This window comes from Triturus cristatus, chromosome 7, assembly GCF_964204655.1.
Source record: "Triturus cristatus chromosome 7, aTriCri1.1, whole genome shotgun sequence".
In the NCBI taxonomy this organism is placed as follows: Eukaryota; Metazoa; Chordata; class Amphibia; order Caudata; family Salamandridae; genus Triturus; species Triturus cristatus.
The window spans coordinates 460940924-460965030 of NC_140590.1; the positions used below are offsets into that span (position 1 = coordinate 460940924).

The window sequence follows — 24107 nt, forward strand, 5'->3', positions numbered from 1 at the left end:
GTCTGTCATCCTACAGAGGTGCCCCATGGACCTCCAAAGGACTGAAGACACACGCCCCTTTATCATGATTGTATCTGAATTGGTGTAGGGAGGGGAGGGTGGTTAAGGGAATAAAGGGATTTTTGTTTGGGGGGGCGGTTAACCATGGCTGCGTCCACCTCCTTGTTTTGTCAGTTCTCCTTTTCTGCAAAGCCTGAAATAAAAACTTATTGAAACTAAAATAAACGGATGGATTCGCTGACCATAATTACACATAGAAATCTATTAGGTCGACATATTTATTGCCTCCATGGCCACGTTGATTCCATGGTATTATCGGGACCAGTGTAGATAAAAGCCATAATCTTGTAGTGGGATTATTTGAATTTCATTCGTACTGAAGGTGCTTCATTTCTTAGTGTAAAAACACAATGGAAGACTCACATGCACACCTTTTCATTATTAGTGCTTGGTTGATGACAAACAACATAATAAGAACACACACAAAAAAAATATTTTCTTATGATTGCAGCATGCATAGCTGCATGTTTGCCAGTTAATATATGGCGCTATTAGGTCACAAAAGTTTAATGCCTCTTCACAACACACTTCAAACTAGAGGTCTAATTGGGCGGTTGATTTATGAAAAACCGATCCCCTACTTTTTGCCAAAAGGCAACCGTCCCGGGAGGGTAAATTCTGATAGTTTAAAGGCCTCAGCTGAAGTGTCATTCAGGGAGTTTTCGGACCTGTGGAACTAAAGCCGGGAGACAGCTAAACAATCCTTCCTGCCAGGGTGCCTGCATGTCTGGAAGAAAGGCAAATGTACGCAACGAGTTAATCTGCAAATGTAAAGGGTAATATGCAAATGTAAAGGATGCTTGGAAGGCGGTACAGGCTTTAATTGATCAAATCACTTGCAGCTTTGCGATGACAAAGATGTATTCTTTTTGAGAGGTAGTGCACAGAGTACTGTGAAGTGCTGCTCTAAATTTTTAATTGTATTCATATAGCACTTCTACCCCTGATGAGGTTTTGAACAGACAGCTATGTAAAAAAAAAAGAAAAGAAAAAAGAATTAAGTACAGTCTCGATATTACTTAAATTTATATTTTGGAAACACTATTTTATCCTAAATCTTTTGAGCATTTTGTAGAAGCCTATCTTATACTATGTGCAATGCAAGTTAAAAATAATTTAAAATAATGATTTAAATATTCATTGCGCTTTCATTCACAGGCTGTGACCTCGTAGCACTAAAAATACACAAGTCACTATTCTCCACTGCACCAACCAAGATATAATTCTGGGGCTCTTTGGTTACACACAGACCTCTGCAGTGCATTAACTAATAGAGGCTTCATAATGTATCACTATACAGTGCATTTCCCACTGAGTAAAAACTTTAAAAATGTATTTTTCATTTAAGAGGCACATTATTTTATATGTCGCTAACTGACAGTGAAAGACCAAAAAAACTTACAGAATACTTTGTTGTTTTAGCCACATCTTTGACCCCACCTCATTGCATGCAGCATCAAAGTTCCCATACCTTTATGATGCTTTTCGATTGCTGACCAAAACGCATGCATCAATATCAGAGAGGAATGACAAAGGGCTGAATTTAGATTTCGGCGGACGGGTTACTCCGTCACAGGGGTGATGGATATCTCATCCGGCAAAATATAAATCCCATAGGGTATTATGGAAGTTATATTTTGGCAGATGGGAAATCTGTCACCGTTGTGACAGAGTAACCCGACCACCGAATTCTAACTCAGGACCTAGGTGCTTCACCTTGCCTAAAAATGGTCAAGCTTCTTAGGGAACGTGGCCTGGTTGCGTCCAACCAAAGATCTAGAAAAAGATAGGTAATCAAAAAAAGGTTGTCAAATCGTTTATAATGGTTATCTCCAACCTGAAAAGTGCAGTGCTCTGCCTCAAATACATACTTCTACAAATAAGAGCAGCCTACGTTACACCAGGTTGTTAGCCTCAGTGTCTCCGTATGGTGAAAAGTTAGTTTCCCTTCCCATTTTTAAAATGGGTCAGGACCCAGCAAAATTACGTTTTCAGGTGCTCATTAGCAGGAATGGCTTGCGTCATACACCGCGTTTGAATACAACGCTGGAGCTGCATGCAAGAGTATGGATATTTTGAAATAGTCAAATCTAGCAAGAGTTCTTTAATTTGAGGGTGTGGGATGTCATTCATGGTAACAGACAGTGGTGCTGTGGCGTGTGAAAGCATGTGTCGGCCATCTTGAAATGCTAAAACCTAGAGAGAGTTCTTTAATTTGAGTTCGCTGAACGTCAATGATAATATTAAACAGTGACACTGGGTTGCGCGAAAAATCGTGTCAGACAATTTGGAGCAGTCAATGAGTACTAATTTAATTTGCTCTGATAATCTTATGTCACAAGACTATCCTAATGTATTCATCCTTGTTCTTTAAAAATTGAGTGACTTCCAGGTGGTCATCATTGAACCCAAATTGCTCAGTTTAAACATCCATCTTTGTTTTTTTTCTAAATGTTTTTGTTTTATATATGGGTTGACTGTTACGGATTCAAGTATGACCCACTCCATCTCATTACGGTGATGGTTCTTTTCCAGATAATGGAAAGACAATTTTGTAGTGGCTCTTTTATATCGGATAGTGCTATGATCAATCTTTTTGAGGGCCTATTCCTATATACCACATTCTGCACTGACAGTTGAACCTGTATATTGCCTTTTTTTGTGTTACAGTTGGTATGTTTCTGTAGTGACCATTTGTGCTGTAATCGTAAGTCAAGTTCCTTATAATGACTTGCAACTGTGCACACATTACAGCTTCTACATGGTAGAATACCTACGACAGGAGGAAGGGACAGGCCATAGGATTCGAGATAGATGGCATCCTATCTATTGCATGTAGTCTTGTATGAACTAGGATGTCAAGTATGTTTCTTGTTCCCTTGAATGGAATTAGTGGTAAATTAATGGTTATTTTCCTTGTATTAAGGATGTGCCAATTTTTATTTTGATATAATTTGTCATAGGAGTGAACGTTGTCAAATACGAGAGCCCTGTTTTAATTTGGTTCTAAGAGAGCATGGCCTGCATTTCTTTCTTGCTCTGTTTTTTGCTCATTTTATCATTTTCAATGGTATTTCTTATCCCCAAGTTTGACAGCGAAATCATTGGCTTGTGAGTCGTAATCATGTATTTCAATGCAGTTTCTGCACAATCTCAAAAACTGACCATATGGTGAATTCTCACGCAGGGCTTTTGGATACTAGCTGTCATATCTCAGGAGTTTGTTACAATCACTTGGTTTATGTTATGAATGGATTTGCCCATTTCTAGAAAAGAAAGTTCCTACCTGTAGAGTATGTTGAAGTGAATTTTATGAACTCATACTTGGTATTAATCCAGTAAGCGAATTATTGGGTGATCACCATGTTTCCATTCTAAATGACCAAACTATCAGCAATGTATCTTCTCCAAGATGTTCTGAAGGAAAATTATGGGTTGGTATTGGACTAGATGTATTTGTCGTCAGTCATGCATGTACAGGTTTGTTAGTTTGAGGGCAAATGTACTGCACATCTAAGTTCCCTGTATTTGTAGATGTACGATCTCTTCAAATTGAAAAAAGTTGGTATTAAGGGCATGTGTCACATAATCCATCACAAATTCTATTGGTGTCAGGTGGGTGCACTCATCAATCTCTCAATGGTTGATAATGTTATTTCTTGGAGGATACACAAGTAGAGAGCTTCTACATCCAAAGTTATAACGAGATTCACCACTGATGTCCTGTTTATGTGTGAAATGATATTCAAAAGGTCTTTCATATCTTGAACATATGATACAATTTGTTTTACCATTGGTTTCACAAAGAGATCGACAAACATAGAAACAGGTTCCAAAAGTGAACATTTGCCAGAGACGACTGGTCTCCTTCTGAGTGGGTGGCAATTCTTATGTATATAGGGCATGACATTAAAATATGGCATTCTTAGTTCCTTATTAACAATCAAATCTAACTTATTTTGTACGATTCAACCCACCAGTTAAGGTTCATGTACCATCATTCTATTTCCTTTCAAAAGTTTTTTAGTTCAATCTTATCTTAAGGTATCTATTGGTATCACGGAGTAGTCTGGGGCACTCGTTTCTGTAGTCAGGTGTATTCATGATCATGATAGTGCCAACTTTATCTGCTGGTTTGATGGTGATCATGCTGTACTTGGGTAGGGAGTCTAGAGCAGTATGTGACTCCTTAGTGATATTCCAGAGTACAAACATTTCTTTTAACTAGCATTTAAAGAAAGACAAAAAGATGTGTTTAACTTTTTATTTCTTTAAGGAAACTAAATATCCTCCAAATGAATTCAGCACTGTCAATTGGGGGGAAACAATTCACAGACCGTTTTCTGTGATATATGAGCTTTGAAACCACTGGCAAACATTCAATAGGAAACCTTACACATGTTAAAAAAAAGTGTATACATACATATACACAAACATGTACCTACGAGAAAATCAGTTATGACTGGGGTTTAAAAACGGGTCCTTATTTCAAGGGTCTTATCGGAGGTAACAGACTCAAGAAAGCATTGCAGAGATAGTTTGTCTTGTGCCCAGGAGTTTATTTAAGATGTGCTCAAGTTGGGATCTGTTCCAGGTTTGGAGTGTTATTTCGAATCAAGAGCCCTTTGATAATTTCTTTGCAAAGTATTATTTTACCTTTTGCATTCAGACAAAAGACCTAACAGAATGTCATCAACTGCAACTAAACAAACCAACATTTAGCATGAATGTATTTTTAATGAAATGTGAGATGGCTATTCTGTAGTTTTCTTTGTGCCTAAGATTACTGATGTTTGCTGAGAAAGTTAACTATTTGGCTAGGTAGTTAAGCAAGTTCAGGAGGATAGCTGCGTACTTCAGGAAAGCCGTTTAAAATGAGGCGTGTACTTCCCAAATGAGACAACGTACAACGGAAAGTGCAAAATGTAATCAAATTTGCACTTTCTAGTGTTTTAGGGATTGTGCCAGCATATAGTACATCTTTTAATGGTGCTGTCGGCTGTTTGGGCAAAGCCAGTTAGGAGTCGATTTCCTTAGTCTGTGAGCGCATGTATGATATACAGAGCTGCCATTTTTAAATCTTCTTTTGCAATAAATGGCTTCCTTTGTCTGAGAAGTATGTAATTGGTGGAGAGTGCCTTCTGAGAGACTTTTAACAAATTATTCAAATTTAAGGCTTTTGACCTATATGAAACTTAGAGTTAAACACTGGAAAGCGATAGAAGAAATAGGAGTTGAATTTTGGAATCATTTAATCTCAGGTCTCTAGCCCTAGCCCTGATCCAGTTTTTAATTTTGGGAAGGCATTTTCATAGACTGTTCTGTTTCCGTAATGGGTGAGATTAAATAATACTGCCTGTGCTATACATCACGCTTGTTGAACTAGATGTGTGGTTTTCTAGTGGGCATTTGAAGTGAATGACCTTTTCATTATCTACATGAGTTAATACTCATTTACTTACATTACATTTTTGGGGGGTACACTTGATCAGATGACAAGGTTGTTATTGCTTTCAAGTCAGAGAATGGAATCCACAAATTTTGAAAATATCACTACTGGACACTTGAATGCGTGTTTGCTCTTTGTTCAGTGTGCTTCAAGCTCAATACAAAGGTTAACACGTTTTATTTTATTTTAAAAAGCCATAGTATATGTTACAAATAGTGTGCAAAACAAACGTTTCCATGATTAAATACATTAGGCAACAGACATTCCAATATTCCAACCAAAAGTCACCATTCTAGTTTAAAAAAATTAAATTCCACAATGGTGAAGGAAAGTTTGGATAACTTTACAGATGTATTTCTAATACCTTAATAGAAGTATTTTTCAATAATATTTCTTCCCAACCCAAAATGTGCGCCTGTTAAAGAAAATCATACTTGGAGATGACTAGCATAGAAAGCATGTAGGCCTCCTATGTATCATAATCATGGTCCCTTGCTCAAAGTCCCAATGTGCATTTTCTATGTTATAGGGGAACAGGGTCTAGATTTTCATTCCTCTACTGCTACATTGTGCGTCAGACAACATAAAACAATTTATGGCTACAAACCTGCAGTATTCCCAAGAAATAGCATTGGATCCACCAATGAAGTAAGAAGAGTGTGTCTTTGTTATTTTCCAGCAAGTCTGCTTATCTACGCTGGAAATTGTGAGAACGTCAGTCGTTCATTATTGTATTGTGTTGCAGATGCACATTTGTGCAATAGAAGAAAGAAAATTGATATAAATATGACTACAGCTGAAAGACATCACGTGATGCTCAAAAATGAAGTCTGATTCGTTTACATGAGTTAGGCAGCTGCTTCAAGAGCTCAGCGTGATTTTCATCTATGTATCTTACATTTCAGGGTTACTATCAAGAGTGGTTATGAAAATATATTATGACGTCAGCTAAACTTGTTTTCGTCTGCATACTAATACTCTGCTTGAAAAGAAAAAACTGTAAAAATGAATATCCTTTATTTACAATAACTGTTAGAAAGTAGACAGTTTACACTGTAGAATAGTGTTTAAATTGTGGAAAGTTGAGTTTGCGTTAAGGTGACAGTACCAAAACTGCAGTTTGCAACCTCTGGCAATTTCTATTAGTGCTCTTAAAAGTGGAAATAAGAAAGTGTCAAAATGCAGGATAGCTACATATAAACTGGAAAAGTCAATGTAAAGGTGAGACGGCTGCTCATCCATGGGTTCCCAGGTGAAAGCACAAAATATTATAATCTGCTTCATGGGGTCTTCATTTCTCCCGAGCTAAGGCAAAACAGCTGGTACAATTCTTTAGTTTACAAGGACTTACATTTGCACGTACAGTAAGTACACCCTGCCAAAAAAGTTAGGCTAAAATGAGATGGAACAAGATACTTGGAATTGTCCATATTCCTTTTCACAAGCAAAGACATTCATGGTTGTCCATATTCCAACATTATGCGGTGGCCGACACGCCTCTGATGGACTCTAAATGTTAATCTTCACAGTTACTTCAAATGCTACCTTCAGGAAAGGAAACACTATCAACAGGTGCAGGCAGATCTTGAAATTGTTCAACCTTGTGAAACAGCCTTATGAGGAAAAATCAGAATAAGCAGCAACAATCAGATTAACTTGAAGGATGTAACGTCTGATTATCTGTTCCTGTTGTGATAGACGTTTTTCCAAAGTAGGGCATTGATTCAACACCATTAGCATGGTTTGATCTATCCGTCCTTCATATATGCAGGGCAGAGCGTTGATTTGGAAGAAGCTTAGTGGAAAATGAATTCAGTCAAAGCTTGTCATCTGTCATTTCGAGAAACTGAGCATACATATCTCTTGAACATTCACCTTTCTGGTTGAACAGGAATTTGTAGTAGCTGCCATCTGCACAAATAGCTGGGAAAAAAACATTCCAAATTATTCTACACTTAATTATGTAGAAACTCTACGATTTTATTGCAACACTAGTTTGAATTAGAAGAAGCAAAAGAACAAACTGAAAATGCATAGGATTGTTAACACGCCAGAGCATTCACAATAGGATTTTATAATTTATTCAGCATCATTGTAAACACATCTAATGGTTTACCAAAGCACAACAATCAGATACATTTGAAATACAATGCCCCAAATAAAATGCTACATAAAAATAATATAGAACACCATGGCGGATCTCAATGAAGCAGAACCTACACTGCTTCAAGGAAGAAAAATTCCATTGGGGAGTGTTTTTAAATAAACATTATAATATTCATGAAGTGGAAATGATCTGAGAAATGAGGTACATCAAGATTTCAAAAGTTTCATATTCATGACACTTATCTTTCAAGATTTATTAAAAAATGACTGTTTTGGCAAGTCTTGTAGAATTGTCAATATACTTTCAAGCATGTCACTAGGGCCACAACCCTTACTAAGCTCTCTGTTCCTCAAGCGACCAGCATTATCTGTTTGGTAGTTTGCGAAGGTTGAAGACTTGAAAATGGCAAATAAGGATTTGCAAAAGTTTTAACATTTTCACTACATATTTCACAAACCTTTTCCTCCAATGTTCATCAAGAAGGTGTTACCTGAATGCCTAAGCATGACAAACATACCAGGCAAATACCAGTTTGCAGGTATTGTAAATGTGCAAACATTCAAAATCAGTTGGTTGTATTGGATCTTAACGTGATCTAATGAATTCCACATCTGAAAGTTAAAATTTAGATTTTGTGTGGTACTGTATTTTTTATCCATTTGTTTTTCATATGTGGTCCCCTCTTGATTTACTTTTTGCCATCTGTGCTTCCTCAACAATATTTCTAGTGTCCTCAATACCTGTGAATATTCCCCTTATAATGGACGCAAGTTCCTCCATTTTGTGTCTTTTAGTCACTATTTTGTTCTATCCTTTCAGTCTGTATCATCGGCACAACTGTACTTCTCAACATTCCTAAGCAGGACATATTTGCTCTTGACAAATATGAATATTCCATCTGCAATAAGAAATGTTGATACATCAATACATCAATAGAACTAAGAGCATGTTTGTTCTTCACTTGCGAGCACGCAGGCCAGGCCAGGCCAGGCCAGGCTACAGTGACTGTGGTCAATGGCTTATTTGTTTGACTTTCCCGTTATGATAGCAGATGTACAGCAGCTAACAAATAGACCACTGATGTTAATTAATGTTTGTACCAAATGCATGACCTTTTGTTCCATATCCAGATGAGTAATCAGCAAGCGCCTGATTCTGTAACCACAGGCATATCTGTGTTTGTATTTGTGGCACAAGTTATGTACAGTTCTGCTTTTTTGTACTGACCACAAGAATACAGATGACTGAACAGATTTTAGTGGTTAAGCTTTATATTTGTGTTCTGCACAACACGTTTTCATACGTGTTGAGGAGGAACTGGTTCTAACCGGTACATTCTCCTGAGAGCATTAATCATCTTCGACAATTGGTTATTTGTCATACTTGCTCCCACCGACGCTCTTTTCAGCACAGCCGTAAATAAGCGGTCCACTTCACTCATAGCCACATGGAGCTGTGAGGTTGTGTACCTGCTCGAGCGCAATAAATCTTTTTATGTTACAGATACCTCCGACTGCTGATCTTCCTTGTAGCAAACATATATGTGAGGAGTTGGGAAAAGGACCACTTCCACAACTGGTGACCACGAAGGGACCTCTCTGTGGGACATCCAACGGCTAGCTGAGACTGTGGTTGAGAGGTGCGATAGAAGACTGATCGATCGTAGGGGACCCTGCACCAAGGAGACAGAATTTTTCCACAGCTGCCATCTGTAGCCTCGACTGACCTCTTGACACAGGATTCGCGGCAGACATCCTCTAACTGATCCTTTCTGAAACAGACGTATTGTCCAAAGGCTCTGAGCACACCACAGATTTGTGAGATTGTTCTGTTGCGTATTTTGTTATTAAGTTTGGTTACATTGAAAGGCTGGTAGCTTTGATGAAGGAATAGTTATAACTAACAATAATAGGAACATTGAAGAAATGCATTTCTAAAACGTTTTGTTGTATAGGTTCACGATACCGGTTGGACGAAAGTGTCCCCACTCTTGTTGAAGATAGTCCTGGTTGGATATTAATGAAAAAAAAAAAAGGAGTGACCGTGAATATATACAATAAAAATTGGCACGAGTATACCAAAATTGATAAGGAATAATAGTTTCCTATTGATGGTACCTTTGATTTAGCTAAATTACAGTATTTAAAACAATGTTTGATGGAACGGAAAGTTCAACCTGCTATATTTGAGGCATATCAAGTATGGGAGAAATTTGCCAGAACTCATAGTATGAAAGAAAAACAAGATAGGGAAAGGGAGAAAGAAAAAACAACTAAGGCCAAGGTAGCAGAATATAATCGCGAAAAACTAAGGGAAGACATTGAACAACACAACCGAGAATTTAGGATGAAAACAGATAAATATTTTGTTGCGATAGAAAACAAAAAGTGCTCGCTTGATGATGAAATATTGGAAGATTTATTGGACAAGTCTCCCCTGTATAATATTGTTCGAGTCCCTGTTTGCCAAAACCCACCCGCGAATGTTATTGTTCAACCGGCTCAACAGGTAGCCACTCCTGCTCACAAATTTCAAGGTAGTTAACACAACACCATCCAGCCCAGCACCAGGACCCTCCAGGACAACGCCTCCAATGACACCATTTACCACACAGAGTGATTCCCCCATAACAAGTACAAGGAGAAGGGAGAACTGGAATACTTTTCAAGGAATGCAAGAATTAACGGCCCGGAATTTTGTCCTTGATGGTATGACCGAGAGACTATTTGAACACTGTCACCTCTTACTAGAGGACGGGTTAAACACTTTCACGTCACCCGAATGGTTAAACAAATTCTGGAGTGAATGCCATAGTTCGTTATTAACAATAATACAATGTAATGTTGCATTTCATTGTATTAAGTAAGAATAACATATCAGCCGAGCTTTAGGAAAATGATCCAAAATTGTGGGTACATGGACCAAATGATGTAGGAAAAATGGTTATTGAGGCGGTACACATTAAGGTTCAAGAAAATGTTAAATTGCCTCGCTTTCTCCAGTACAAAACATCAAAATAAGGAGAAGAAGAACTAAAATTAGTAATATCAGATTTGCTGCAGCGACAGATAATACGAGAAGTAACAAGTAGCCCATACAATAGTCCAATTTTATATGTGGTTAAACGAGATGAAGGAACAGGACAGGTGAAATACCGGATGTTTTTTGATTTGAGAGCCATTAATAAAGTAGTGGAGCCACAATATCCTATCATACCCAACATTACTGCAATGTTTTCGTTCATACCACCCTTAGCCCAGTGGTTCACTGTTATTGATCTAAAGAATGCTTGCTTTAGAATTCCCACACAACCAGATAGTCAATATCTGTTCAGTTTTAGCTTCCAAGGAAGGTCCTATCAATACTGTTTAGCTCCACAGGGGTATACAGTCCTAGCATTTATAGCCAGGCACTAACAAAAACTGAATAAATGCACTATGCCATCAGGTACGGTATTGTTACAGTATGTGGATCATCTATTGATAACAGCATAAGCAGAAGATTTCTGTAAGAGGGCTATACATGATGTGTTGACATTTCTTGCTTTGCATGGACAAAAGGTTTCGCCTGCTAAATTACAGTATTGTCAACAGGCGCTGACCTATTTAGGGCACCTCCTGTCGAAGGGGGGAGGGATATTATCACCTGACAAAATACAATCAGTCCATAACAGACCTAGAACCCAGAAAGATGTTTGTGCACTTTTGGGTATGGTCTCCTTTTGCAGAAACTGGATATCAAATTGTTCTTTACTGGCCAAACCATTACTCTCCTTAACTCAAAAGGACGTGGATGACCCCGTCCCTTGGGAAAAAGCACATCAAGATAGTTTTGTAGCTTTAAAAACTACTTTGTGTAACGTACCTGCTTTGGGCACACTAAAATCTTTGCTTTGTTCATGCATTAGAAAGACTGGTGCGCTTTGGCTTTATGAACACAAAGAAATGGAGGGAAGAATAGACCATGTGCCTATTTTTCCTCAACACTGGATCCGGTAGCAAGAGGCCTACCGAACTGCCTCAGAAATATTGCTGTTACGGCTGCTGCAGTAAAACAGGCAGACTCCATTATTCTTGGACATCCAGTTATGGTTTAAGTTCTTCATTCAGAGGACATACTATTTTAAACAAAACCAAAACACAGCATTTAACTAATGCTAGATTGGCTCATTTTGAATTAATATTGATGGTACTAATGAGACCATGCAGCAGTGTAACACTATAAATCCAGATACTGTGATGCCTCTCCCTTCGGAGTCAGATGAAGTACAACATGATTGCGTGATTGTCACTGAAACTGAAACGAAGGGATAAGTAAGATGGTTGATGTGACTATGCCAAAGGTTGATGGCACACTATTTGTGGATGGCTCTTGTCTAAGAGATCAGATGGAACTTCCTCTGCAGCCTATGCGATAATGACCAATAAAACAGTTGTTGAAATATGTAAAATACAACAGATGTTCGCTCAGGCACAGGTGTTAGTAGTAAACATATAAACTGACACCCAGTATGACTGGGGGGTGGCCCATAACTTCGGACGATTGTGGGCCGAGAGAGGGTTCATTACATCTAGGGTTGCGAAAATACAACATGGCTTATTGATTACAAGATTATTAAACGCTCTTGTATTGCCCACGAAATTGGCTATTGTGAAGTATAGTGCGCATAAGAAAGTCACAAACCATGTAGGCCAGAGAAATGCCTTTGAGGACGAAACAGCAAGACATACTGCACTGAATGTATACACATTAACATATGTAGTGTTACGTACAGATGAGGATAGGAAAGAATTTGATACATACACAGAGATAAAAGAAGTTCAAGGATTTGCGAGTGAAGAAAAGAAACAGTAGGTAAAGGAAGGATATTATTTTGACACACATTTCGGGGCTTTGATGAATATGCTTGACAAAAGTGGGTCCTGCCTGACAGTTTCCTCTTGCCCAAGCTTCAGACGGTCCAAGGTTCTGTACACATGGGAGAGGATGACGAATACTATTGAGAAAATATGGGAAAATAAAAATATAAGAAAAACAGCTAATAAGCTTTGTAAGAATGGTATGCTCTGTCCTCTTCATTATGTGGGAAAGAGGATAAAAGTACCACCTGGTAATTTCAGACTGCCAAAATACCCCTTTGAGTGCCTTCAGATGGACTACATAGAAATGCCCCATGCCAATGGGAAACATATGTTCTAGTTGTTCTATGCAGTTTTAGCAATTGGATAGAAGCATTCCCTTTGAAAGGTAACACCGCATTCAGCACTGCAAAAATGATACTGAAAGAGTATATTCCAAGCTACAGCCTGCCCTGAAGTCTTTGGAGTGACAATGGGGTACATTTGTCAAATAAAATAATGGATCTAGTATGTCTAGGACTGGGAGCAAAACAAAAATTCCATTCAGTTTATCATGCAAAAGGAGCAGGGCTTGTAGAGCGCTGGAACGCTACATTAAAAAATAAGCTGTCAAAAATATGTACTATCAGTAGGTTGATGCTTTACCAATAGCCTTGTTTTCCATGAGAACAACTGTTACCACAAAAAACAGTCTCTCACCGTATGAGCTTGTCATGGGTAGGCTAGCAAACGTATATGGGTTTGCCTCTCCATCATAGCTGTAAGAATTAACACATTCTGCTCTATTAGAATACTGTAAAGAACTAACTACTGGTCCTCGCCTCTGGAAGGAGAAGTATATGACATCAGGCCCAGAGACTGGGTTCTGACCCGTAACTTTGTAAGAAAGAACAGTTTACAGTCCAGGTGGAAAGAGTCATTCCAAATTCTGTTAGTAACACAGACAGCGGTCTGCTGTGAGGGACACAAAACCTGGATTTACTCGACTCACGTGAAGAGAGTACCACCATTCTGCCCAAAATTGCCCCCTGAGGAGGACCATTCTGACCGAAGGACTGGTGAGTGCACACCTGCAACACTTGACCATCAATAATCTGTATCAAGATATGATTTACGTCCAAGTAAACTGAAAGGATAGATAGAAAAGTGCTTAAGACTGAGCCAGCGGGAGGAGCCAAGATGGCGACCGGGACGGCAGCGTAGACCCCCGGCTCCGTGAGCCTCCGCATCCCGCACGGATATCCTGCCTGAGATCCTCAACTTGTGCTACGTGGTCGTGTTTCTGAAGGAGAGGGGCTCCCGACTGTGTGACTCCGAGGTTTCTAGCCGTGCTATCGCCGGAGAAAACTGCATCTGAACTTTGCGGCCTGTGCGGCCCTGGAGCCGGGACATCGAGTGGACGCCGTGGCCGGGTGGCAGTGCGACAACAGCGGCCGGTGGTGACTGGGTGGAGTCGGCCCACCGGAGCGGTGCCAAACTCAGCCTACATTTCGGCGTGGTCACTTCTACTGCCCAGTGTAGCTGACCGAGTGCATGACCGGGGGTGCAAATCTTAGATCCTCCGGTGACTGCCCCTGCCTTGCTGGTGAGCTGCCCGGCCGCCGTCCGTATCCTGCCCCGATCATTGCGGGCCGCCCCCGGATTTCTACGGGAGCTGGTCCGTGGTGGGGACGACTGTTGCCCGTGACCACGGATAGTTTTTTGCCTGCCCCCGGAACCCGGTCACCCGCGACGTGGACATCGCGACGCTTGTCCTGGGGTCCCGGCCCTGGTGAGGGTCGGGCATACTTGGCGGCCATCTTGGGTCGATGAAGCCTACCATCCTGTCCGCTGGGCCGCAGCGGGCCTGTGAGCGTACGATTTTTGGGAGTGTGGCGGCGAGATCACAGAGAGCTGAGCTGGGGTACGGCGACCTCCTCGAGGCTCTTGGTACTCTTCACTCCTCCTTGGTTCATGGTTTCGTGATCTTGGGGAGTAAGCTCGATGGTGTGGCGTCGGAGTTGGGGCAGTGGCGGCCCGCCTGTCCGCACGAACACAGAGTCTACCCACACTGCGCGCAGGAGGACGCTGTGGCGGCCCCCCCTGAGGTTAGTACACGACTGGACGCCCCGGCCAGTATGCTACAGTGTGTTCGACCTTCTGAGGGCCTGATCTGTCCCGGAGGCGTTGGACCTGAGTGGGATGTGGTGGCCTCATCCCGTGCATGCCCTCCTGCGACCCAGAGACAACTCCAGCAACTAATGTCTCTTTTGGCTGCTTCTGCCTTCCTGAACCTTGCGTGCAGTGCAGATCCTAGGGCAGCACTTGGAAGCCTGTTTCCTCACGCGGCGGACTGTGTTGATGCTCAGAGACTTCCACCCCACCTGTGTGCGTCGCTTCTCTGTCGTTGTTGGACATTCCTCTGCCTAGGAACATTGGGTATGGTGCTGGGTCGAGGGGTTGGCAAGGGCAGAATTCCACTGAGTGGTCAGGGATGAGGCTGGCCCCTCGGGGGTGGTCGCCTAGTGGACGGGCGGGCTTGGGGTGGTGTGCTCTCCTGGCATGGCTACTGGCACAATAGACGCATAATGCTCCCCATCGTGGTTTGAGAAGATTGTTTTTGTGCTGTTCCTTGTTCACTTTAGGGGAACCTTACCGTGCGGGAGGGAGAAGCCGGGGGTCTGTTATGAAGGCCCTCCTCCAGTTTATAAATACTTTCTCTACCCCCCCGTCTGGTGGGGGTCCTTTCCTACTTCTTTTTCCCTATTCTCCTACATTTCGGGTCTGGTTCCAGGGCGACAGGCACACTGCTGGGGGGGGGGGGCCGTACTCATCTGCAGAGGTGCAGGGTGGGGTGTTGGGGGAGGGGACTCTGTATTCCTTCATCTTTTTTCCATGGCCTCCTTTTTCTTCTCTGATTCTTTTTGTCTTTCTTTTTCTGGGATCAGCGTGATACACCTCCTTTTGCTATGCCTCGTTGCCGTTCCATGTGTTCACAACTTCCAGGGTGTTCTTGGGGAGTTCTGGCGGGGGACTGTGGGCGCAGCTGTAGACTATGTTTTTCTCCATCCTGATGTTCTTGTGTTTGCGCCATTGACCGAATAGATTGCTGTAAATCGCTAACGTTCATTACTCTGCATATCCGTGATCGTTGTTTTAAAATTGCTTGTCACCTGATCCTTCTGCCTTGTTTCATCATAAAATGAAAACCTTTTTCTCCTGGTGCCCTACTTACCCTGTTCACAGTATTAGCAGTACGATTTTGCTCCCTGAAGTGCTGCCTGTGTTTATACTTGTCGTTATTGCTCTGATTGCTTAGAGGCCGGCCCCGGGGGGGTTGTAGGCCCATACTTGTTCTTATTGAACTGTCAATAAAGGTTTTCAACAAAAAAAAAAAGAAAAAAAAAAAAAAGACTGAGCCAGCACCAACTGCCAGGCGCTCAATAGTGCCAACTTTAAAGAATTAACTTGTACAGTGATGTTAGTAAATAAGGACACAGCGGACTTTCATTGGATGATGGTTGATCAAAAGGTCTGTATGGATAATAAAGGAATACCTCCCAAGCCCTAAGACCCATAGGGGGAGAGGGTGCAAGGTAATATTTGTCAACTTGTGCTACAAGTAAGGATTGCTGACAACTGTTGAACAAATACAGAGCCCGTAACAGTGAGGCCTGTGATGAACGCTGTTGAACCACCACAGATGTGAGATTGTAGATGCTTCTCAATATTGTGACTGGATTATTAGGATTTAAACAACTACATAACCGGTTTTGCCACAGTATGGAGGACACGTTTTCTACCCTTAATATGAACAAGAAGTTGGCATTCCAAACTGTGCATATTATGTGTGTTATTCTGTATAATGTCTTTGGTAATAGGCCTATTGTATTTTCTGGAGCTTAACTATCCTATTAAAAAACTGCCCCACTTCCCTCTGACATTGTCCCTTTATTTACAGTAGCACCAGAGGACATGGATCACAGGGAGGAAATGCGTCATAATTCTTTACTTACCCTACTACATCAGACCCATCAAATATAACATTAAAATGAATGCTGGATATGCTTGAAATTTCCAGCCTTTGTAGATGAAGGAATCCCTCTTCTTCAAGTACCCCTGCCCTTCGAACCATCCTGCCATGCCTTAAATGTTGCAATTTTAAAAGTAGAGCTTATAACGGTTCTTAAAGGTCTGGTTATGTCTCACTATACTACTGGAACACCTACTGCTTCGCTGTACACGAAACCAGACTGATATCCTAAGTGCAAGAAATTGCATTGAAGTTATTATGCCTAATGTAACATTCCCCTTTTCTGAAATATTTACCCCAATATTTTTAGAGAAAAACAAATAAAGTGCTCATATAAATTTGCTTGATAAAAACAACGGGTGACTGGGAGTATCTGTATTAGAAGTAATGGTACCACTAACATGGGGAATAGTACCAATTGCAATATGACTTTCGAGGTGTCCTCACAAGAAATAACTGTTCCCACTCTATATAGGTGACTCAGTGTGTTTCGTTTGTGGTGAAAGGGCCTATACTTGGCTACAATTGAACTGGGGAGGTAGTTGTCATTTAGGGATTATAACACCTTCGGTGTCTGTAAAAACTGCAAAGGAAGTAACTAGAGTATTGGACACCGTTAGGGGCAAAAGAAGTGATGATCAAAGTGACACTGTGTCTGATATAGCTGGTGATGTGCTAAAAGCCTTCCTGCCATGGTATGGTACTGCTATTAATTCCCGAAGTATACGTAGGTTGTCCCGACTGTTGGAAGCCACTGTGAATGAAACAGCAGGGATAATTGAGAATATCACAGTTGAGCTACAAGCTGTTAGATTGGTTTCTCTTCAAAATTGGATGGTTTTAGACATGATGTTGGCTGAGAAGGGTGGATTTTGTAGGGTAATAGGGAATTTCTGATGCACGTAAGTACCTGACTCCTCTACATCAGTTAGGGAAGCTGTCAAGAGACTGTATTATGTGGGTGCCGAGGACCATAGTGATGCTGGCTCTTGGGACACCGCAGGTTCCTTTCAGAATCACCGATCCACATGGGGATGTTTCTTGTTACTATATCCATCATAGTAAAAGGGTGTTGTATTAATGAACGTCATGATACCCATTATAGAACAGTCGGCCAATATATGAATACGTACATTAAAGGAGAAAAAAAATGACTGAACTTGCGTCCTAAGGGCCAATTGAGTAAATACGGTTTCTTATAATGGATGCAAGTTCCTGCATTTTGTGTCTTTTAGTCAGCATTTTGTTTTATCCTTTCAGTCTGTATCATCGGTGCAAATGTACTTCTCAACAGGACTAAATAGAACGTATTTGCTCTTGTCAAATATGAATATTCTATCTGCAATAAGAAATGTTGACATCAATAGAACTAAGAGAATAAGTTTGTTCTTCACTTGCTAGCACGCGAACAGGCCGGGGTGCAGTGACTGTGGTCAATGGCTTATTTGTGTGACTGTCCTGTTATGATAGCAGATGTAAAGCAGCTAACAAATAGACCGCTGATGTTAACAATTATTGTTTGTACCAAATGCATGACCTTCCATATCCAGATGAGTAATCGGAGAGCGCCTGATTCTGTAACCATAGGCGTGTCTGTGTTTGTATTCCTGGTACAAGTTATGTACAGTTCTGCTTTTTTGTACTGGCCACAAGAATACTGTTGACTGAAGGGATTTTAGTGTTTAACCTTTATATTTGAGTTCTGCATGCCACATATTCATATTTCCAGTTGAACTGGTTCTAACTGGTACATGATATTCTCTTGAGATCATTAATCATCTTTGACAGTTGGTAATTTGTCTTACCTGCTCCCACCCACACTCTTTCCAGCACAACCATATATACGGCCACCTGTGACTATGTAAGTGGTCCACGTCACTCATAGCCACATGGAGCTGTGAGGTTGTGTACCCGCTTGAGTGCAATAAATCTTTTTATGTTACAGATACCTCTGACTGCTGGTCTTCCTTGTAGCAAACATATATGTGAGAGGTTGGGAAAAGGACCTGCTCTTTACAACTAGTGCACTAGTCAGATCATATTTTGTCCTTTTTTTCAATTTCATAGTTAGTCTGTCTTTGTCTTTTCCCTCCTACTACTAAATGTTTACAACACACCTATTCATCTTTCCTCATACACCTTTATCCACTGCTGCATTTGCAGAAAACCATACTTTCCATGAGAGCACATTCCTTCTTTAAGAAAAAGTGTAACCAGAAGTTCCATCGTACAACATGGCACTGATGAACGAAACAGAAATGGTTATAATGCGCGCAGGATTAGAGAGGGCACGTTGACCAATCTGAGTTTGTCTCACACAACAGAAAGGCATGAGATGTCTGTTAAGAGCCAGATACATACACATGCGATATCCCCAAGCATCAGTAATAACGAGACATCCACTGGTACTTACTCCAGAGTTCACAAGCAGCATTTAACCATGGGTCACACTGTTACCTGCAATTATTTCCAAATGTATTACATCATTGCTTTTCTTTTTAAGGTGATTGAATTTATGATTGATCCTGCAGCACAATTACTAAATGTGCACACTGGATGTTCCTGATTAAATGCTAAATGATCAGAATCTTGATTCTCCTGTCAAAAATCTTTGTTGGACAGTAGAAACAGCCTATTGTTCAGTCTTACACTATTTCAGAGAGCTATATGTGAAATTAACTCCATAGTGAAGTCTGGCTGCACACCTAAGTGCTATCATTTACTAAAATTGATACGGTCGTCCTGGTGGGTATGATTCAGTTTCATATGCAGATCCAAATAAAAGTAATTTCCCCACGCATATAAAAAGATCACACGAGGATCTTGATAACAACCTTTTATAACTTCAACAGTCTCAATCTGTCTACCAGCAATAGTACTGAGCAGCCTTTAATTTGCACAAAAATAAGCTCCAGCACTGGCCACAAATACTTTACAGAATCATTTTGGCTTCAAGAATTAAGAGAGCATCCCTTCAGATCCAGACCCTGATCAATAATATTGCAAGCCCTAGAATACATGTTGAGGAAGGATTGCACCTTACCTGAACAATAGCATATTTAATTTTTGGGGCTAGTATAAGGAAAGGAGGAGCAAGAACTTAGGAATCATAGCTCAGTCTTTCTAAAAGCTCTGTTCACTGATCTTTGTCTTATGCAGGCTGATCTTTGTCTTATGCAGATGTTTCTGATCTTCTGGAGTTAGATGAATATGAGATACTTCATGGAACATTCCATATACATCCAGTTCTTAGCAAGCCAAGAGTCTTCTCCTCTGATGCTCCAGCCAAAACATGTAATGGAACATCAAAGGCCCAGTCAAACTTCAACCAGATCCACTAGGAGCATGTAGATAAACACAGCAAGCAAGATAAGAGAAGTAATGAAGGTGCGTACAATAATGAGTTCCCCAACCACTTGTAAAAACCTTACTGAGATTCCTGGGCAAAATGAATATTTAGCCACACCTACAGCACTGGATATTATAGGGAAACAATCAGACAAGACAGGTGCAGGACCAGTCGAACATCTTGCAAAGAAAATATATTGGTGCCATCTCTTTTAAATAGTTCACAAATAATGAGTAGACATTACAAAAAAATCACTGAACATAATGTGTAATAGTAGCTTCCTTGTCAGGTTAGCTAAATTTTTTACATTGACTATGGCGTTGAGCTGTCACAGCTCAAACAGTCTTACATACTTCCTTGAAACCATGCAACAATTTATCATGACGCTTCACAAAGATAGAGTCCTTTTGGAAGATAAAATATTTCCACATCCTAAACAATTACACATACTTACCAACAACTGCATTAGGTTCTGTTCCAAAGGCACAGACACAAGGTGAGCCAGAGGGAACCTGGAATTTGGAAAAGCTCCATTTGGAACTGAAGTACTTTGGGAGGAAGCTGGCTGATGCCAAACTGAAAAATGGAATAGAAAAAATGAAGCTGCAGTGCATTTCCATACTTTTTTTGCTGATATCATGAAAGGGACATAATCTCAGGTTATCGTAAAGTTTTTGTTTGAAATGTCCTCACCAGAAAGAGCCACAAATCGTGAACACTGCCAAATGCTAAGAACAGACTATTCTCAGGTGCAAACACTTTGGCAAGGAAGATGGAATCTACTTCATAAGTTCCAGAAGTGCAAATTTAGAATCATGTAAATACACTTGACAGATGTTGGTGTCATGCACAGAATTAATTTTATGAGGCAGACAAGAATCACTGATACACTTCGCAAATGGGATTTTCATAGCATCTGTTGAAACTACCTCTCAATTTTATAAGAGCCAGAATACCGCCACATGTGTTATATAATCACCTATACCACCAACACCTTCATTTTAGACCCCCTCTAAAACCAAAACCAGTACTACGACCATCGCTACTACTTCCAACACAATAACTACTACAACCACCGCTAGCAACATCAATAATATCAACACCAACTCACCATCTATACTACTAAAACCCATATTACCAAACTTTTATACCATCAACCAAGACAGTCCACCAAACTACAACCTTTAACTTTTAAGACGAGCATAGTTATGTAAGTAATCAAATGAAATTCAGAAAATGGCACAAGTCTGGAGAAGGTTCATCTTTCTTATCCATTCCCTATAATACTATGTCTGCAGATACCAGAGTACTCAAGGAAAACTGCATGATGGTTATGGTAAGCAGTTTTAATTGATGAACTTAAATTGAAAATGAGAAGTCTTGAAGATACCTTGATCAAATCAGTTATTACTTAAGGAATATCACATTGACAATTTACGTGAGATTTTCAGTTCAATCACAGGTTACAATTATGACCAACTAGGTTGTCATTGTTGACCATACCATCAAGGTAAACCTATTGCAGGCAGCTTATTTCTAAATCACATTCTAAATTCTGAAGCAACACACAGTCATGCTAAAGTAAAATATTTAAACTCAGCAATTTCACACACAGTAATACATTCCTTTCTCATCAACTAAACAGCAATTACATTTTGTGATAATGTCTTATTTAGTAAGTTGTGGATGGTGTGGCTTGAGTAATAGAGGTAAAGTGCAAAATGGCACAGGGCTGTCCCCTACCTTGACTGTTTGTTCCTTTTGGGATCTTCTGCTGCAAAAATGTGTACAGTTCCGTGATCGCTTGACACACATATAAGCGAAGCATCCTGGTTGAAATTAATACTGAGAGGGGAAAAAAATTGCATAAAATCAGGATTTAAGAGGAAAATGTAAAACAAGGTTTAGTACATTCAAGGTACAAAGTTCTACTCGTGCCAAGAGTGACAACTTGAATCAGTCCTAAGAATAAATACAAACAAAAAACTAGAGATCACAATTATTTCTCAAAGCACATTTCCTTTTCTTTTTTATATTTCACATGATAAAGTGAAGACAAGTACACATAACAATTAATATTTACATCAAATTTAGATGTAATAATTGAATAACCAGGCTACAAACTTCTTAACTCATAATTGTTAAAATGATAAAACTACAGCTTCAAAAACCTGATATCATGCTGGTGTACCATCTAGGCATTTATGCTGTGGTACCATCTAGGCATTTAAGCACCATTACATTTTCTTTAATATGATGAAGACACATTAGAAGGGATACAGCAAATTAGTTTGATATCCATCATACACATGATTTTGTAGCCAATACTTACTCAGCATTCGTATTCTGCTTAGAATCAAACATTTTAAAATAAATAACTTGTCAAGAGGGTCCAATGTAGTTACTTGCCTGTGGGTATGGCACAGGTTATTGTAGCACTTTTAATACACAATATTTAAAATACTTCTGTTTAGAATGATAACTTTTAATGCAATGCACATGTGTGTTTGTAGTGTTCAGTGGTTTCAATAAGGTGAGAAGGGCAGGAGATCACATCTCCACTCCACCAAATTACATGGGTGATGTCCTAAATAAACTCTAACAGCAAAATCCTAGGCAAGACATAACAAGGCTTTTCAAGGAATTTCTATCCAAACTGTTGAAGAGAATTTTGGGCTTTGTGTACAAATCTATTTTGGAGGTCGCAAACAGTTTGAGACTGCAAAAATGCATTCTGAAATATACAAAAGTCAAATTGTGATTCGGTAATAAATCACAATTTGGTTTAACAATTCGATATCTGAAATGGGTTTGGTTAAAGTGTCCTTTCTGAATACTAAATAGCAGTGGTATGAATTAATATACTGCGAATTACGGGTGCAAAACATTCATTTTTTACCGACTACTGAAAGGTAATGGTTACCATTCTAAAAGGGGGAATGGGTCTCCTGGACCACTGTCTATTCTTAAAAAACATAAAACGTAAACGTTTCATTTTATGTTTTTGAAATGCATCCTGTTTTCGTTTAACCCCTTCAGCGCGTCGGACGGTCGGGGGCCCTCAGACGCACCAGTGCTCATGTGCGTAGAAAGGCCCCCGGCCGTCCTCGCACATGGCACAGGGAAACCCTCTGGGAGTCAGAGGGAGTCCCTTTAACCCGCCTACATCCTTGGCAGCTGAGGAAGAGCTTCCCCAGCTCCCGAGGCTGCTCCCCTGGTTTCCCTGAAATGACGATCAGCGCTTACGTCACGCTTACGTCATTTCAGTGAGACCGAAACTGAAATGAGCTCATTTCAGTTTCACTTTCCACGTGCTCAGGAGGGCTATCTCAGCCCCTCGAGCACGAAGAAAGACGGAAGAGGTATCACTTGAAAGGGAAGAATCTCCCCTTTCCAATGGTAGCCCTCCCTAGTGGATCCCCAAGCAGGGATCCACCCACTAGACTACTAAGAAGGGGGACCCCTGGTAAATGATACAGGCAGGTAAGGCAGGGGAAATAAGAACAACCAACAAAAGGAATACCTGCCATAATTATTCAAGGAAGGCCCTAACAAGGGTCCTAATAATAATAACCACCCACCGTGGCAGACCAACACAGGAATTGAGAAAAACAATAATCCAACAAAGATGTAATTTATTCACAATGATCAATTGACTTTATTTTTCTGTATTTTTAACACCATTTTATTATATATACATAAGTATATTGCAAAACATCATTCCACAATTCAAATAATGAAATGAAATGAAATGAAAAAGAATTTCTAAAGCGCAGGGCTGCCCTTGAGCGTCCCAGCGCTGACAATATGATGAGCCATTACCCCAGCACTTAGAAGCCTACAAGGGGAAGAGATGGGTCTTCAATGCTTTCCGCAATTTTGCAAAAGTGGGTTCTTTTCGCAAAACCAACGGAAGAGCATTCCATAGTTGACCTGCATTAATAGAAAACCGGCGTCCACCTGTTTTCACCTTTTTTGCTCTGGGTATCATTACTAGATTCCCATCTTCAGAGCGAAGGGTACGCGTAGGTTTGTAGGAGCGGACCAGATCTCTTAGAATGGGGGGGCCTGATCCTTGTAAGGCTTTGAACACTATACAGATAGATTTAAATATAATGCGCGCTCTGATAGGTAGCCAATGCAAAGCCTTCAAAGCGGGCCGAGCTGAGGAGCTTTTGGCTGAACCAGTGAGCATCCGTGCAGCTGCATTCTGTGCTCTTTGAAGAACATTCAGAGTAGATTCAGGTGCCGCCAGGAAAAGGGCATTACTG

General features: G+C 40.4%; 1 protein-coding gene across 2 annotated transcripts in view; it reads right to left on the reverse strand.

Annotated features, from left to right (window-relative positions):
• Positions 1-5669: 5669 nt before the first annotated feature.
• WDR45B (WD repeat domain 45B) overlaps positions 5670-24107 on the reverse strand; it is a 524626-nt gene continuing 506188 nt past the window's right edge. For both annotated transcript variants that reach the window (XM_085616786.1, XM_085616787.1), the window contains 3 exons: positions 21580-21681; positions 20291-20412; positions 5670-7432 (listed from right to left, as the gene is read on the reverse strand). In XM_085616786.1, the coding sequence (XP_085472912.1) occupies positions 7326-7432; positions 20291-20412; positions 21580-21681 (331 nt within the window). In that variant the 3' untranslated portion in view covers positions 5670-7325. The remainder of the gene's footprint in view (positions 7433-20290; positions 20413-21579; positions 21682-24107) is intronic.